This window comes from Heptranchias perlo, chromosome 2 (genome assembly GCF_035084215.1).
Source record: "Heptranchias perlo isolate sHepPer1 chromosome 2, sHepPer1.hap1, whole genome shotgun sequence".
Classification (NCBI taxonomy): domain Eukaryota; kingdom Metazoa; phylum Chordata; class Chondrichthyes; order Hexanchiformes; family Hexanchidae; genus Heptranchias; species Heptranchias perlo.
This window is the reverse complement of record NC_090326.1, coordinates 13,012,063-13,029,519: the sequence shown is the minus strand read 5'-3', so window position 1 is coordinate 13,029,519 and position 17,457 is coordinate 13,012,063. Positions and strand designations below refer to the sequence as shown.

General features: G+C 46.9%; 1 protein-coding gene across 13 annotated transcripts in view; it reads left to right on the top strand.

The window, feature by feature from the left end:
• fhod3b (formin homology 2 domain containing 3b) overlaps positions 1-17,457 on the top strand; it is a 746,243-nt gene that overhangs the window by 709,032 nt on the left and 19,754 nt on the right. For all 13 annotated transcript variants that reach the window (XM_068000433.1, XM_068000425.1, XM_068000417.1 and 10 more), the window contains 2 exons: positions 691-871; positions 2,568-2,729. In XM_068000433.1, coding sequence (XP_067856534.1) covers positions 691-871; positions 2,568-2,729 — 343 coding nt within the window. The remainder of the gene's footprint in view (positions 1-690; positions 872-2,567; positions 2,730-17,457) is intronic.

The window sequence follows — 17,457 nt, the reverse complement described above, 5'->3', positions numbered from 1 at the left end:
CCGATCTTCCACTCTCCCCCCGCCCCCCCCAATCTTCTCCCCTCTCCCCCCTCCATTCCACTGCCAGATGACCTCTCTTCTCTCTCTCTCTCTCTCTCTGTCTTCCCCCCCCCCCCACCCACCCACCGCGTTGCAGTTCCTGTCAGTAGCCAGCCTGTCAATCAGGTTGACTGCCGGGCACGAAAGAACTTTAATCATCATCAATTACATTGCGATCGTGTCGGAAACGGTAAGTTTTTGTTTATTTGGGTTTGCCACGTGCACTTTCACCACCGTCCCCTCCACACCCCCCCCCCCAACTGCCAACCCACCACCGTTTCAAAAATGAGCCCAATATATTTACAATAGAGAGTTGCTAGCTTGCAAACAGAAAACTCCTGACAACAGTCCACCTTCAAATATTACATAACAGTTTTAAAAACAACTTCATTAACATTCCTCAGAGCCATGAATACATTATAGGATATTTGGTAGGCAATGCTAAGTTTTCGGGTAGTTTAATATAATGACAATATATATTCTTTTAAAATTGCAGCATGTAGAGGCTCAGATAATGCTGCTTTCACACACTTATTTACCCACACACACTTCCACGGACTCATATTATGCATATGCACTAAAGTGAATGAATATAGCCCCATGCTTTGGGCAGCTAAAGGAATGATGATATGTATCTGATTTGTTGTGCAGACAGGAAAGTTCTCCAGCAACACTGCAAATGTCTCGAGTGAGAGCCAGCCCCAGGGATTGCAGTACGCAGAAGAAGCAGCAGAACATGAAAACATGAAAGCAGTTCTGAAAACCTCGGTACCAAGTGGAGAAGTCAGTACCTGTGTGCCAGGTGTGCGAACCCGAACAAGAGCCAACCGAGGTAAAAGGCACCATTTAGCCTGGCCACTCGTCCAGTGCTAATGTTGAACTCTTTCCTGTTGTGAACCAGTTTGTGTCATAGCTAAGGATAGGGAAGGGATCAGCTTAGCGATATGCTACCCAAGCATTCTCATGGTTAAAACATGCCAAGGGTTTGTATCAGTCTTATGAGCCAAAGCTCCAACTGATCCAAATGCAAAAAGTATTAATTCTTCAACCACCATTTATTAAGTGTTTTAACAAATAGTGAAACTATAAAAATCTCCTTTCACACAGGTCATTCAACAAAAAGATTACCCAGCACAGAGAAAGAGAGGCACATGACAAGCACTGTGGGTTCACTTGCATACTGACTTTCTCTCGCTCCTCAGGAAGAAAGTCTCATGACTTCCCAAATAGCCTGACTCGAATCAGGAGAGCAACATGTGGACTGCCCATGTTCTTCATCTGTGATTTTTCTCCAAAAGAATATTTTGGGTGGCATAGCGCTGGGCCTATACAATTAGAAATGTGTATTTTGCAACACCTATAAAAATAGAAAACACAAGCTGTGTTCTGTGTCATTAATGGCAGTGATCTACCCAACATTGTTTGCAGATTGCCTCTCCAAGTGTCTGAGGATTCTTGGACCAGTTCTGCAGCCTAAGAAACAACATACAACGGAATGGCAAATTTTCCACCCTTCTAGATCTGATCCCTTTTTGACCAACTAACTGAGAGATTCTATTAGAACTAATTAAAAATGCAATTCCCAGTATCCTCTGCAAACTCTTCAAATTAATGATGCAATTTATTTTTGTGCATCACTGGATAGTTACAGCTTGAAAATAATACACTTCTACATTTTCAGCACCTACATCTACCGGGTTAGTTGGAAATATCAACCAACAGGTAGTAAAGCTGAAAAGTTTCCCAAAAGCAAAGCGTACACCTTTAGAATTGAAGTGAATCATTCTGGTTTGCAGGAAGGTTTAAAAATATGAAACCTTGTTCAATAACTTGACGTTGTACGCGACGGAGAGGCTTCAATTTTAACCCCCCACCCCAACGAATCGGGGAAGGTCGGGATGGGTTATAATATCAGGATCGGGCAACCCGACCACATTCTTGTCCATTTGAATTTTTACTGCCCCAAATCAACGAGGCTCCCCTAAAAGGTAGACGAGGTTCTAATTAACATTCAAAAGTTAACTCAACTGCAGGTCAGCGGGAGGTCCACTCTTTCGGCTGCCTGAGGTGGGAGCAGCCGACTGCCTAAGGTAAGTACTGAAGATCAGCTCCTTTTAGCACTCCTTGTGGGCCATGAGGAGCAGGAGTGCTCCCTCCAGGCATCACAAGGACGCCTTCAGCCTCCCCCTCACCCCTGCCCCTGCCCCTGCCCCAGCCCCAATTGTGGCCCAGAGCATCCCCACGGGTTACCGGCTACAGCCTCCTGCCGCTACTGACTGCTCCCACCCGCTGGCTGGCTGTCGTGCGGGAGTATGCCCAAAATTATTTAAATGAGGCCCTGCCGTTAAGATCAGCAGGGCATCCTCTTCCCTGCCTTGCCAACTTCTGCGCCTATTAACAGGGTCCCCCGCCTCCCCATTAATATCGGGGCTGCAGACTCTGCATTACTGATTTTAACCATTTTAATTCGTACAAAATTCTCGAAATCCTAAACCCCTGACTGTGCAACGTTTCTCTCCTACTTCCAGGCCGTGGTGGATCATGGAATGCAGGCAATGATGATTCTCCAAATGCCACAGATGATGCTGCAGATGAAATTATGGATCGAATTGTAAAGTCTGCGACTCAAGTGCCAAATCAGCGAGCGGTGCCGAGAGAGAGGAAACGCTCACGCGCAAACAGGAAGTCTCGTAAGTAGCCTTTATCCCTGAGTTTGTTGCGTGTGTCACTGTAGTAAGGATAGAGAAAATGCTGAGGAAGGGCCCCATTCCTGAACTGTGGACTAAGTTGTGTTCCTCTCTCCATAGATGTTGCCTGACCTGCTGAGTGTATCTAGCATTTTCTGGTTTTGTTTCAGACTTTCAGCATCCGCAGTATTTTACTTTATGTATTTGTCATCTTTTCACCCCACGACCAAATGGTTGACACATTCTACTATCTTTATTACTGAGCTAACAGAACAAAGTGTCAAATAGAAACTTAAGGTTTTTTCTGCATCATAGACCTCAGCTTCTGACTCAATATTATTGCAGTTATTAGTCATTCATTAAAACACAAAACATTCAGTTGTAGATGAATGCCATGTGTTAATGAATCATAGAATCTTATAGCACAGAAGGAGGCCATTTAGCCCGTTATGCCTGTGCCGGCTCTTTGAAAGAGCTATCCAATTAGTCCCACTCCCCTGCTCGTTCTCCATAGCACTGCAAATGTTTCCTTTTCAAATATATATTCAATTCCCTTTTGAAAGTTACTATTGAATCTGCTTCCACCGCCCTTTCAGGCAGTTCTGGTTCTTTTGCCAATTACCTTAAATCTGTGTTCTCTGGTTACCGACCCTCCTGCCAGTGGAAATAGTTTCTCCTTATTTACTCTATCAAATCCCTTCAGAATTTTGAACACTTCTGTTAAATCTCCCCTTAACCTTCTCTGCTTTAAGGAGATCAATCCCAGCTTATTTAATCTCTCCACATAACTCCTCATCCCTGGCACCATTCTAGTAAATCTCCTCTGCACTCTCTCCAAGGCCTTGACATCCTTCCTAAAGTGTGGTGCCCCCAATTGGACACAATACTCTAGCTGAGGCCTAACCAATGTTTTATAAAGGTTTATCATAACATGTTTCTGTGTAAAATTACATTGACATTCAGCAATGAATCACTGCAGCATTCATTCCCTGCACAGGTATCTTCTGAATGTAACACAATACCTACACACTGTAATAGCCTTATAATGCATTTTATAAAGTAAGATTTAAAGATATGAGAAAGTACCCACATTCTTGCTCTCTTACAATATTTCTTTGACAAAATTAAGACTCGCCTGGTGACTGACTGGTAGTGAATTGGAAAAGTTCCTGTTCACCGTTGGTTTCCGGATTTAAATCCAGCCCAGGGAGATGGGCTATGAGCTATAGGATCAACTTTAAATTCATTTGGACAGCTTCTTAACCTAGTTCCTGCTGGACTTAAATTGGGAGCATAAAATTGTTAGCACTTGATGCTTGCTGAACTCGCTCACTCAGCTGGACGGTGTGGGGTGTAAAACTATCAGGTCGGTGCGCTTGAGATATTTTGCTGAATATGTTAGGTTGTGGTACAGTCTAGCAGCAGCTTTGATGTGCATTAAACTAGTACTATTACAGTACCTTAGTGTCGTGGTTACTGTCCATGACTAGCAACCCAAATGTTTGAGTTCCACCATGGAAAACGATGAAATTGATTTTAATAAATCTGGTAATTTGTGGATGAGCAGCAGATTGTGAAAGCTCTTCAACTGAAATGGTGGATGTTTTCAAATACTTACATCCAACTTTCTTTTTACATAGAATTACACAGCACAGAAACAGGCCCAACTGGTCTATGACAGTGTTTATACTAGATTCAAGCCTCCTCCCGCCCTACTTCATCTCACCATATCAACATATCCTTCTATTCCTTTCTCTCTCCTTCATAAGAACATAAGAACATAAGAAATTGGAGCAGGAGTAGGCCAATCGGCCCCCCGAGCCTGCTCCGCCATTCAACAAGATCATGGCTGATCCGATCCCAACCACAAATCTAAAGAACACAAGAAGTCGGAGCAGGACCCGGCCACATAGCCCCTGGGCCCTCTCCGCCACCCACAGGGCATTGACCGATCCGAACTCAGCTTCATGTCCAATTTCCTGCCCGCTCCCCATAACCCCTAATTCCCTTTACTTCTAGGAAACTGTCTATTTCTGTTTTAAATTTATCTAATGATGTAGCTTCCACAGCTTCCTGGGGCAGCATATTCCACAGACCGACCACCCTCTGAGTGAAGAAGTTTCTCCTCATCTCAGTTTTGAAAGAGCAGCCCCTTATTCTAAGATTATGCCCCCTAGTTCTAGTTTCACCCATCTTTGGGAACATCCTTACTGCATCCACCCGATCAAGACCCTTCACAATCTTATATGTTTCAATAAGATCGCCTCTCATTCTTCTGAACTCCAATGAGTAGAGTCCCAATCTACTCAACCTCTCCTCATATGTGCGCCCCCTCATCCCCGGGATTAACCGAGTGAACCTTCTTTGTACTGCCTCGAGAGCAAGTATGTCTTTTCTTAAGTATGGAGACCAAAACTGTATGCAGTATTCCAGGTGCGGTCTCACCAATACCTTATATAACTGCAGCAATACCTCCTTGTTTTTATATTCTATCCCCCTCGCAATAAAAGCCAACATTCCGTTGGCCTTCTTGATCACCTGCTGCACCTGCATACCAACTTTTTGATTTTCTTGCACTAGGACCCCCAGATCCCTTTGTACTGCAGTACTTTCCAGTCTCTCGCCATTAAGAAAATAACTTGCTCTCTGATTTTTCCTGCCAAAGTGCATAACCTCACATTTTCCAATATTATATTGCATCTGCCAAATCTCCGCCCACTCACCCAGCCTGTCTATATCCCCTTGCAGGTTTTTTATGTCCTCCTCACTCTCTACTTTCCCTCCCATCTTTGTATCATCTGCAAATTTTGATATGTTGCACTCGGTCCCCTCCTCCAAATCGTTAATATAGATTGTAAAGAGTTGGGGACCCAGCACCGACCCCTGCGGAACACCACTGGTTACTGGTTGCCAGTCCGAAAATGAACCATTTATCCCAACTCTCTGCTTCCTGTTTGATAACCAATCCTCCACCCATGCCAGAATATTACCCCCAATCCCGTGATTTTTTATCTTAAGTAATAATCTTTCATGTGGCACCTTGTCGAATGCCTTCTGGAAGTCTAAATACACTACGTCCACTGGTTCCCCTTTATCCACCCTATACGTTATATCCTCGAAGAACTCAAGCAAATTTGTCAGACATGACTTCCCCTTCATGAAGCCATGCTGACTTTGTCCTATTAAATTATGCTTATCTAAATTTTCCGTTACTGTCTCCTTAATAATAGACTCCAAAATTTTACCCACCACAGATGTTAAGCTAACTGGCCTATAATTTCCAGCCTTCTGCCTACTACCCTTTTTAAATAACGGTGTTACATTAGCAGTTTTCCAATCTGCCGGGACCTCTCCTGAGTCCAGGGAATTTTGGAAAACTATCACCAAAGCATCCACAATCCCTACTGCCACTTCCCTCAAGACCCTAGGATGGAAGCCATCAGGTCCAGGGGATTTATCCGCCTTGAGTCCCATTATTTTACTGAGTACCATCTCCTGAGTGATTTTAATCGTATTTAGCTCCTCCCCCCCTAGAGCCCCCTGTTTGTCCAGTGTTGGGATATTCTTAGTGTCCTCTACTGTAAAGACTGAAACAAAATATTTGTTCAGCATTTTTGCCATCTCCATGTTTCCCACCATTAATTTCCCGGTCTCATCCTCTAAGGGACCTATGTTTGCCTTAGCCACCCTTTTTCTTTTTATATAACTATAGAAACTCTTGCTATCTGTTTTTATATTTTTTGCTAATTTCTTTTCATAATCTAACTTCCCTTTCTTAATCAATCCTTTAGTTACTTTTTGCTGTCTTTTGAAGAATTCCCAATCTTCTATCCTCCCACTAAGTTTGGCTACCTTATATGTCCTTGTTTTTAGTCGGATACTATCCTTGATTTCTTTACTTAGCCACGGGTGGCTGTCATTTCTTTTACACCCTTTTTTCCTCAGTGGAATATATTTATTTTGAAAGTTGTAAAATAACTCCCTAAATGAACACCACTGCTCATGTACCGTCTTACCCTTTAATCTATTTTCCCAGTCCACTTTAATCAATTCCGCTCTCATACCATCATAGTCTCCTTTATTCAAGCTCAGTACGCTTGTTTGAGAATCAACCTTCTCACCCTCTAATTGGATATGGAATTCAACCATGTTGTGGTCGCTCGTTCCAAGGGGATCCTTAACTAGGACATTATTAATTAATCCTGACTCATTACACAGGACCAGGTCCAAGGTTGCCTGCCCCCTTGTAGGATCAGTTACATACTGCTCAAGAAATCCATCCCTGATGCACTCAATGAACTCGTCCTCAAGGCTGCTCTGCCCAATTTGATTTGTCCAGTTAATATGATAATTAAAATCCCCCATAATTATGGCTGTTCCCTTATTACATGCCCCGACTATCTCCTGATTAATACTTCTTCCAGCAGAGTTGCAACTATTAGGAGGCCTATATACTACGCCCACTAATGTTTTTTTTCCCTTATTATTCCTTATCTCCACCCAAACTGTTTCATTATCTTGATGCTTTGTCCCAATATCATTTCTCTGTATTACAGTGATTCCTTCCTTTATTAACATAGCCACCCCACCTCCCCTTCCTTCCTGCCTGTCCTTCCTGATTGTTAAATACCCTGGCATATTTAATTCCCAGTCGTTGTCACCCTGCAGCCATGTTTCTGTAATGGCCACAAGATCATACCCATACTTCTATATCCATTCTGTAATATGGCGATCAGAATTGTGCACAGTATTTTAAGTGTGATCTAACTATGGTTCTATATAATTTTAACATAACTTCGCTGCTTTTGAATTCTATCACTCTCGCAATGAACCCCAGTACTTTGTTTGCATTTTCTATTGCTTTGTTCACAAGTATAGTTACTTTTAGTGATTTGTGTATCTGTACCCATAGATTCCTTTGGGCCTCTAGGCTCTTATTGTCCAAGCAGTATGTCCTTATTCTTCCTACCAAAATGCACCACCTCACACTTATGTATATTGAAATTTATTTGCCAATTACATGCCCATTCTGAAAGTTTGTCAACATCTTTTTCGTTTTTATATATCCTATGAATCATCCTCAAGTGTGCCTTATTAGAACTTATGTTGCCTTAGTGACTGGCAATTCTTTTGATTTTGGGTGACCCCATTGGCATGATGAAGGCCAGAAGGTGGAGGTGGGGGCACTGACACACCAGGTATTGGAGGAGGAGGTGGGCAATGCAGGGGTGGGGAAGGGGGAGGCAAGTCCATAAAAGAAGGTGGGGGAAGTGGTGGACAAAGTATCGAGTCTCCAGAACTAAGTAAGTTTTCCATGTCCAACACATCGATATCGTCCTCCTCTTCCAAATCTGTGAAGTCTATATCTTTGATTTTTAGTTCCCTCGGATTAGCCATTAGTTGATCCCAAATATAATCCGATTCTTTTTTGGGTTGTGCAGTCACTTTATCCACAGCCTTAGCAGTCATTTCCGAATCAGATAATGCAGGTCCTTTGTTCAGCTCCCCACTGTTAAACTTGTCAGTTGTAAAGAATCTTACAACACCAGGTTATAGTCCAACAGTTTTATTTGAAAATCACAAGCTTTCGGAGATTATCTCCTTCGTCAGGTTGTCAGTAAAAGCTTTCACACTGCCGTGGTTCTCGAAATGGTCAATCTCTATTTTCTTAACATTGTCCTCACAGGCCTGCTCGCTTGCCTGCAGAATGCAAATTCGGCTGGCCAGGCTCGCGAGGGACTCTTGTTTTTCCTCCTCTTTTTTCTCAAGCTCTGTTTCTCCATCATCATCTGCCTTTTTATTCTGAGCATACCACATATCCAGCATTAATCGTTTGTTATTGAGAATGTTGCTGCACTGATCATTTACACCGACCTCCTTAATGCTTTGCGTCCATTTACCTGTTGCCCGAAAAGAGACACCAAGGGGCCGATTTTCGGATGGTGGGGGGGGTCGTAAAATGAGGAATCCTGGAGGAGGTTCAGAGCCCGGCTCCAACCCGCTGACTTCCGGGTTCCCCAGTGACGCGTAGGAGTGCGCGTGCACCTCCGGAATGCGGGACTCCCACCAACCAGCCCACCAGGGATGATCACTTACATAGTTAGGCAGATAGTTGAGGTACTTGAGAGACCTCATTGAGTGGAGATTTTGGCAGAGGCGCAATTTTGAAGGATCCTCAGCGTGTTTCCCGTGCTGTGGGAAACACTCCCTGTTGGAGCAGACGTGTTTCAGCCAGCAGCCAGTGGGAGATGCAAAGGATTATTTGACAGGTGGGGGGAAAGCCTCATTAATTGTAGTAGGGCACTCTGTCACTTCAGACAAAGTTTTGGCTGCAAGACCTTTGTGTTTCCACTCAAAATTCTTAATTTATACCCAAAACTCTACTGTGCAAACACATTTACCAACTTTGCGGACCCCCTCAAACTCACACCGACAGGAGGGGAGTGCCATGGCTGCATTCATCACTTCATCCGAGGACGAGCAACATCACCGGCTTCACCAGGCACGCCGTCCACCTCCGCCACGTGGAGCTCCACAACACAGTGCTGCACCACAGGTACCTGCACAACAGCACGGAGGGCACCAACAGAGAGAGCGACGTTGCTGGAGGCACTACCCTCGCAACAGGGTCCACAGACCCAGGCTTCCTCAAGAGCAGTGCATATGGAGGCTCAGAGTTAGTTGCCAGGTAGTCGCGGACATCTGCAGCCTCCTTCTTGCCGAGCTGCTCTTGGCTGGCCCAAGCAGCATCTCCTTACCTGTCGCTGTCAAAGTCACCACTGCCCTCATCTTCTTTGCCTCCGGATCCTTCCAGGGTGCCATCGGGGACATTGACAGGATCTCTCAGTTGCCTGCACACAAGTGCATAAGGCAGGTCACCGACGGCTTGTTTCGCAGGGCCTCGCACGATATCAACTTCCCCATGGATGACCTCAGCCAGACGGAGAGGGCAGTGGGATTCCACGCTGTGGTTGGCTTCCCACGGGTGCAGGGTGTAATCGATTCCACCCATATAGCAATACGAGCACCTCCACATGAGCCAGGACTGTTCATCAACAGGAAGGGCTATCACTCCATCAACACTCAGCTCATCTGTGACCACCGCAAGAGATTGCTTCACATGTGCACCAGATACCCTGGCAGCTGCCACGATTCCTTCATCCTCTGGGAGTCCAACATCCCGCCCCTCTTCCATGCCCCGAACACCCTAAGGGCTGACTCCTCGGGGACAAGGGATACCCCCTGCACACGTGGCTCATGACACCTCTGAGGAACCCCACCACCGAGCAACAGCATTGATATAACGACAACCACATCGCTACCAGGTCTACAATTGAGCATGCTATAGGGCTGCTCAAGATGCGCTTCAGGTGCCTTTATCGTTCTGGGGGAGCACTTCAATACGCACCAGACAGAGTGGGACACATTATAGACTGCACAACGGAGAGAGGTGCCGCTGGAGGAGGCCCCATCCACATCTGCCACCCACATTGAGGAGGAGGAGGACGAGGAGGGTGAACCCATGGGCAGAACAGCGGCTCACCTGGCTGCTCGAGAGGCCAGGGAGTCACTGATATGTGAACGGTTCTCCTAACGTCAGACAGTGTGAAGAGTCCAGTCCTCACCACCTGGACAGAGGCTGGCCACACCAGCCCCCTCCCCCACCCCCTGCACAAAATAGTCCTGCAACTACACATACACCCACTGTAGAGTGACCCAATGGGTGGCATCAAGTGTGGGTGTTCATGGTGAACCTCATGAAAGGGACTTATTACAGAAGCCAGTCAAGAAGGGCCAAGATGTGGCAGTAGTGGTGACAATAATAATATTCAATGTGCCATTAACAAAAAGCAAATATAAATAAAAAACATGACCAACCATCAAACACACTTGTGCATCCCCTTCGTGCTCACAAAACCTTCGCCTTTCGCTTCCGCCTACTTCTACGTGGTGACTCCCCCTGTGGCTGCAGCAGAGGTAGTGGCAGGTTGCTCTTGTTCATGCCCTGACCGATTAGATGCTTTGGGCCTACACCCTCTGGGTTTCGGTGCCCGTGAGGGCCCCTCCAAAGACTGCTCCACCTGCACCTGTGCAGGGGCAGACTCGACCACCTGGAGAGGAGGCAGCATTGCGGGTACTGGTTGAGAGGGGGGGCAACGGATGAGACTTGGGGGCACTTTGAGTGGCGTCCCCACTTCCATGTCCCCTTTCACCATCTTCCCTCCCCTGGGCCAGGCCCACACCACTCGTACCACTCTGCTGGATGATAGTTTAGAGGACATGTGTGAAGCCTTGTGAGGCTAGTGCCAGAGTATCTGCCTGCCTGTTTAAGGCAGCAGAATGTTCTTCACCCTAAGTCTGAAGGGCTGTTGTCAGGGCCTCAATGGACTCATTGGTGAGTCGTGCTTGAAGCTTGATGGAGGTTAGCCTTCCCTCCTTCGCAGACATTCCCGCACTTACCTGCAACACTATCTCAGAGATGCCCTCACGTCCCTGTGACAGTATCTCAGAGATGCCCTCCCTTACCTCTGTCACTATTCCACTCTTGCAGGAGTTGGACTCCTCCATCCCTCTGCGCGATTGTGGAGAGTGCGCGTGGCACCTGTTCCAGCACCTCACAAATGTGCTGCTGCCCCTCGATCATTCTCCTTTTCATGGATGGGCCCCAGGTTTCAGCATCTGTGTCCAGCTGAGCAGAGCCTGGAGAAGAGTGCTCCCACCAACGTGGACTCTCCACAGCTGCCCCTGCCACCAGTGTCTGCTCGTGCTCATGTGTGTGGTGACTCACCATGTGCGACCCGAACTAACTGGGGACGGGGACCCACCGAGGTGTGTGTATCTGCGCTGGTGGATGGCTCGCTCAGATGTGACAGTGTCCCCTCAGTGGCCGGCAGGTCCTCTGAGGATTTGCCCTCCGCCGTCACAGCGGTCGCTGAAGGCCCTGTAAGAGAACAGAAGGCAATATTAAAGATGATGACAGATGTTGAGGTGCTGAAGATGGCAAGGCATGTTAACATCAATTGATATTGTGTGTGCTGAATGTTAAAGTTCTGTCACCAGCCGTTTGTCGGGTGCCAGTCTCGGCGTCCCCAACGGACAGGCACTCGAGGGTGCGGCTCAGTTCCAGCGCCTCCTGCTCCGCGTCTGTGTGGACGACGATCTGTTGCGGCCCCCCTCCGGTCCTCACCCTCCCCACCACCACCCCCCCCCGCATTCTGGGCTCTCTTCTCCTATAAGGGGAGAAAGTAGAGAGGCGTGAGTGAGGGATGGTGACGTGGCCAACCGCTGAATGCATTGGTTTGGGTGCAGCTGACCGTGAAAGAGATGCATCAGAGGGTGAGTATGAGACAGAGCCATGACATTGTATGAGGATTGGGTTGAGTGGTAGTGGTGGGGTGAGTACTGGGGAGGTGAGAAAGTGGTGAGGAAGTGCAGGTAAGTTTAGGATGAGCTTTGAGTGGGTGTGGGGAGTGATGTGATAGAGTAGTGTTGGCAGTGCAGAATGAGTTATGGGGTGGGTGTGGTGATGTGGAAGACGGAGAGTAGGATAATGAGTAAGTGTACTCACTTTGGCTGGCCTAGTTAGGTCAGTGAAGCACTTCCTGTATCCAGGTGCGGGAGACGTTGCTGCTGCTGGTGACCACCTCTGCCACCTCGAGCCAGGCCTTCTTGGTGGCAGAGGCAGGCCACTTCCTCCCGTCCTCCGGGTAGAATGTATCCCTGCTCCTCCTCACCCCATCCAGTAGTACCTGGAGTGAGGCATCACTGAATCTAGAAGCAGCCTTTTGCCTGGGATGTTCCATTGTGTAATTTTGGGTGTTTGCTCCAGGAGCAGCCATCGGAGGACTGCCCCTTTAAATAGAGCTGACAGCCTGTGATGCGGGTGCGCAGTCCACCCGCTGCGCAGGTTTCCAACGGGAAACCCGGAAGCCATGTTAAGTGGCTCCAATCTACCCACGATCGAGTGGGGAATGGACGGATTTTACTGGGCGGGTTACCCATGCGCCCAGTCGCCCCCCTGCTGCCATCCCGCCTCCCTGGTCATATCAGGGGCCCAAGAGTTAGAATACAGCAATAGGATGTACTGAAGACTGGTTGTGGCAGGGGTTTTTCCATCAGGCAGAACTGGAGGCCCAGCTGCTGACTTTTCTTAATATGAAGTTAACACACTGACTTTACTTTGATAGAGCTGAATGCTAAATAAATATTGTATGACTTCTTAACTGAAATGATGTGGAGATGCCGGTGATGGACTGGGGTGCACAAATGTAAGGAATCTTACAACACCAGGTTATAGTCCAACAGTTTTATTTGAAAATCACAAGCTTTCGGAGATTATCTCCTTCGTCAGGTGAGTGAGTGAAAGGTTCTCAAATCGCATATCTTATATTAGGCTGGGACACGATCACACCAATCAAAGGTGTCGTTGGTGTTCAGACAGGTTAGCCACGGAAAACAGTACATCCCAGTATACTGAATACACAATGGGTCAGATTACACAGACAAAGAGAGAAAGAGACCCGAAAGGCAGAGAGAGAGAGAATGTCCAGTTGTATTAAAAACAGATAACTTTTTTTTCCTTCCTGCTGGTGGGGTTGCGTGTAGCGTGACATGAACCCAAGATCCCGGTTGAGGCCGTCCTCATGGGTGCGGAACTTGGCTATCAATTTCTGCTCGACGATTTTGCGTTGTCGTGTGTCTCGAAGGCCGCCTTGGAGAACACTTACCCGATCGGTGGCTGAATGTCCTTGACTGCTAAAGTGTTCCCCGACTGGGAGGGAACCCTCCTGTCTGGCAGTTGTTGCGCGGTGTCCGTTCATCCGTTGTCGCAGTGTCTGCATGGTCTCGCCAATGTACCATGCTCTGGGGCATCCTTTCCTGCAACGTATGAGGTAGACAACGTTGGCCGAGTCAAAGGAGTATGAACCATGTACCTGGTGGGTGGTGTCCTCTCGTGTGATGGTGGTATCTGTGTCGATGATGTGGCATGTCTTGCAGAGGTTACCGTGGCAGGGTTGTGTGGTGTCGTGGACGCTGTTCTCCTGAAAGCTGGGTAATTTGCTGCGAACGATGGTCTGTTTGAGGTTGGGTGGCTGTTTGAAGGCGAGTAGTGGAGGCATGCGGATGGCCTTACCGAGGTGTTCGTCGTCATCGATGACATGTTGAAGGCTGCGGAGAACATGGCGTAGTTTCTCCACTCCGGGGAAGTACTGGACGACGAAGGGTACTCTGTTGGTTGCGTCCCGTGTTTGTCTTCTGAGGAGGTCTATGCGATTCTTCGCTGTGGCCCGTCGGAACTGTCGATCGACAAGTCGAGCGTCATATCCCGTTCTTACGAGGGCCACAGCGATGGACACCTACAGACGCTGAAAGACGCCCTCGTAAGAACGGGATATGACGCTCGACTTGTCGATCGACAGTTCCGACGGGCCATAGCAAAGAATCGCATAGACCTCCTCAGAAGACAAACATGGGACGCAAGCAACAGAGTACCCTTCGTCGTCCAGTACTTCCCCGGAGCGAAGAAACTACGCCATGTTCTCCGCAGCCTTCAACATGTCATCGATGATGACGAACACCTCGCTAAGGCCATCCCCACGCCTCCACTACTCGCCTTTAAACAGCCACCCAACCTCAAACAGACCATCGTTCGCAGCAAATTACCTAGCTTTCAGGAGAACAGCGTCCACGACACCACACAACCCTGCCACGACAACCTCTGCAAGACATGCCACATCATCGACACAGATACCACCATCACACGAGAGGACACCACCCACCAGGTACATGGTTCATACTCCTTTGACTCGGCCAACGTTGTCTACCTCATACGTTGCAGGAAAGGATGCCCCGGAGCATGGTACATTGGCGAGACCATGCAGACACTGTGACAACGGATGAACGGACACCGCGCAACAATCGCCAGACAGGAGGGTTCCCTCCCAGTCGGGGAACACTTCAGCAGTCAAGGACATTCAGCCACCGATCTTCGGGTAAGCGTTCTCCAAGGCGGCCTTCGAGACACACGACAACACAAAATCGTCGAGCAGAAATTGATAGCCAAGTTCCACACCCATGAGGACGGCCTCAACCGGGATCTTGGGTTCATGTCACGCTACACGTAACCCCACCAGCAGGAAGGAAGAAAAAGTTATCTGTTTTTAATACAACTGGACATTCTCTCTCTCTCTCTCTCTGCCTTTCGGGTCTCTTTCTCTCTTTGTCTGTGTAATCTGACCCATTGTGTATTCAGTATACTGGGATGTACTGTTTTCCGTGGCTAACCTGTCTGAACACCAACGACACCTTTGATTGGTGTGATCATGTCCCAGCCTAATATAAGATATGCAATTTGAGAACCTTTCACTCACTCACCTGACGAAGGAGATAATCTCCGAAAGCTTGTGATTTTCAAATAAAACTGTTGGACTATAACCTGGTGTTGTAAGATTCTTAACTGAAGGGATCGTTGTAATGCTTATCCTTACCATTTTCCAGGAGTGTAATCCATTTTTTTAAGCAACATTATAAATCAATTTTTTTGCACAAAATGATAAGTTACATGCAGTGCAGTAACAAACACACGGTGAGACAGCCCAGCTGTTCAAAATCCTCATTCCAAAAGGTGGTCTTGGAGACATATCAAGATTTTGTTTTTTTGTATTAAAAAAGAACAGAACTAGCATAAGTTTTTTTTAAAAAAGCTTTCCACACAGGCTATGTGACAAATGATTTCTGATTTAGATTTTAGCATTTAGCTCCTTTAAAGTCAATGCGGCTTCATACTGGTGCAAATAATAAGTATGACCCTTCAGCCAGTGGAATCAGTTTCTCCTTATTTATTCTGTCAAAACCCCAAAACCCTTCAAGATTTTGAACACTTCTATTAAATTTCCTCTCTACCTTCTCTGCTCTAAAGAGAACAATCTCAGCTTCTCCAGTCTCACCACTTAACTGAAGTCCCGCATCTCTGGTACCATTTTAGTAAATCTTTTCTGCACCCTCTCCAAGGCCTTGACATCTTTCCTAAGGTGTGCTGCGCAGAATTGGATGCAGTACTTCAGCTGAGGCCTAACCAGTGATTTCTAGAAGTTTACCATATAACTTCCTTGCTTTTGTACTCAATGGGAGTGATTTAAAACCCAAGAACGGGTGGGTTGGGGGCAGGTGGGAGTTGAAAATAGTTGTTTTTTTGGGTCGCAACTGCAAAATTTTCTGACTTTGCATTTCCAGTGGGAAGCCTGTACTTTTACGCGCTGACGTTAAACCCGGAAATAAAGCCGGGTTGCGGTCACGAACCAAAAAACAACTATTTTCAACTCCCACCCACCCTCAACCCACCTGTTCTTGGGGTTTAAAATCACCCCCTATGCCTCTATTAATAAAGCCAAGGATCCTGTATGCTTTTTTAACAGCCTCATCAACTTGTCTTGTCACTTTCAAAGATTTGTGTACCTGCACGTCCTTTAAAAAATACCTCTCCAAAATGCATCACTTCACACTTCTCTGTGTTAAATTTCATCTGCCATGTGTCTGCCGATTTCACCAGTCTGTCTATCTCCTGCTGAAGTCTGCTTAGAATCATAGAAAATTTACGGCAGAGAAGGAGGCCATTCGGCCCATCGTGTCCGCACCGGCTGAGAAACAAGCCACCCAGCCTAATCCCACTTTCCCGCATTTGATCCATAACCCTGCAGGTCACGGCTCTTCAGGTGCATATCCAGGTATTTTTTAAATGAGTTGAGGGTTTCTGCCTCTACTGCCCTCTCAGGCAGTGAGTTCCAGACCCCCCCCCCACCCTCTGGGTGAAAAAAAGTTTTCCTAATTTCCGCTCTAATCCTTCTACCAATCACTTTAAATCTATGCCCCCTGGTTATTGACCCCTCCACTAAGGGAAATAGGTCCTTCCTATCCACTCTATCTAGGCCCTGTATAATTTTGTACACCTCAATTAAATCAACCCACAGCCTCCTCTGTTCCAAGGAAAACAAGACCAGCTTAACCAATCTGTCATCATAGCTAAAATTCTCCAGTCCTGGCAACATCCTCGTAAATCTCCTCTGCACCCTCTCTAGTGCAATTACATCCTTCCTGTAATGTGGTGACCAAAACTGTACACAGTACTCAAGCTGTGGCCTAACTAGTGTTTTATACAGTTCCAGCATAACATCCCTGCTTTTATATTCTAGGCCTCGGCTAATAAAGGAAAGTATTCCATATGCCTTCTTAACCACCTTATCTACCTGTCCTGCTACCTTCAGGAATCTGTGGACATGCACTCCAAGGTCCCTCACTTCCTCTACACCTCTCAGTATCCTCCCATTTATTGTGTATGTCCTTGCCATGTTTGCTCTCCCAAATGCATTTCCTCACACTTCTCCGGATTGAATTCCATTTGCCACTTTTCTGCCCATCTGACCAGTCCATTGATATCTTCCTGCAGTCTCCAACTTTCCTCCTCACTATCAACTACATGGCCTATCTTTGTGTCATCCGCAAATTTCTTAATCATGCCCCCTACGTTTAAGTCCAAATCAGTAATTTATACCACAAAAAGCAAAGGACCTAGTACTGAGCCCTGCGGCACCCCACTGGAAACAGCCTTCCAGTCGCAAAAACACCGGTTGACTATTACCCTTTGACTATTACCCTTTGCTTCCTGTCATTGAGCCAGTGTTGGATCCAATTTGCCACATTGCCTGGGATCCCATGGGCCTTTACTTTTTTGACC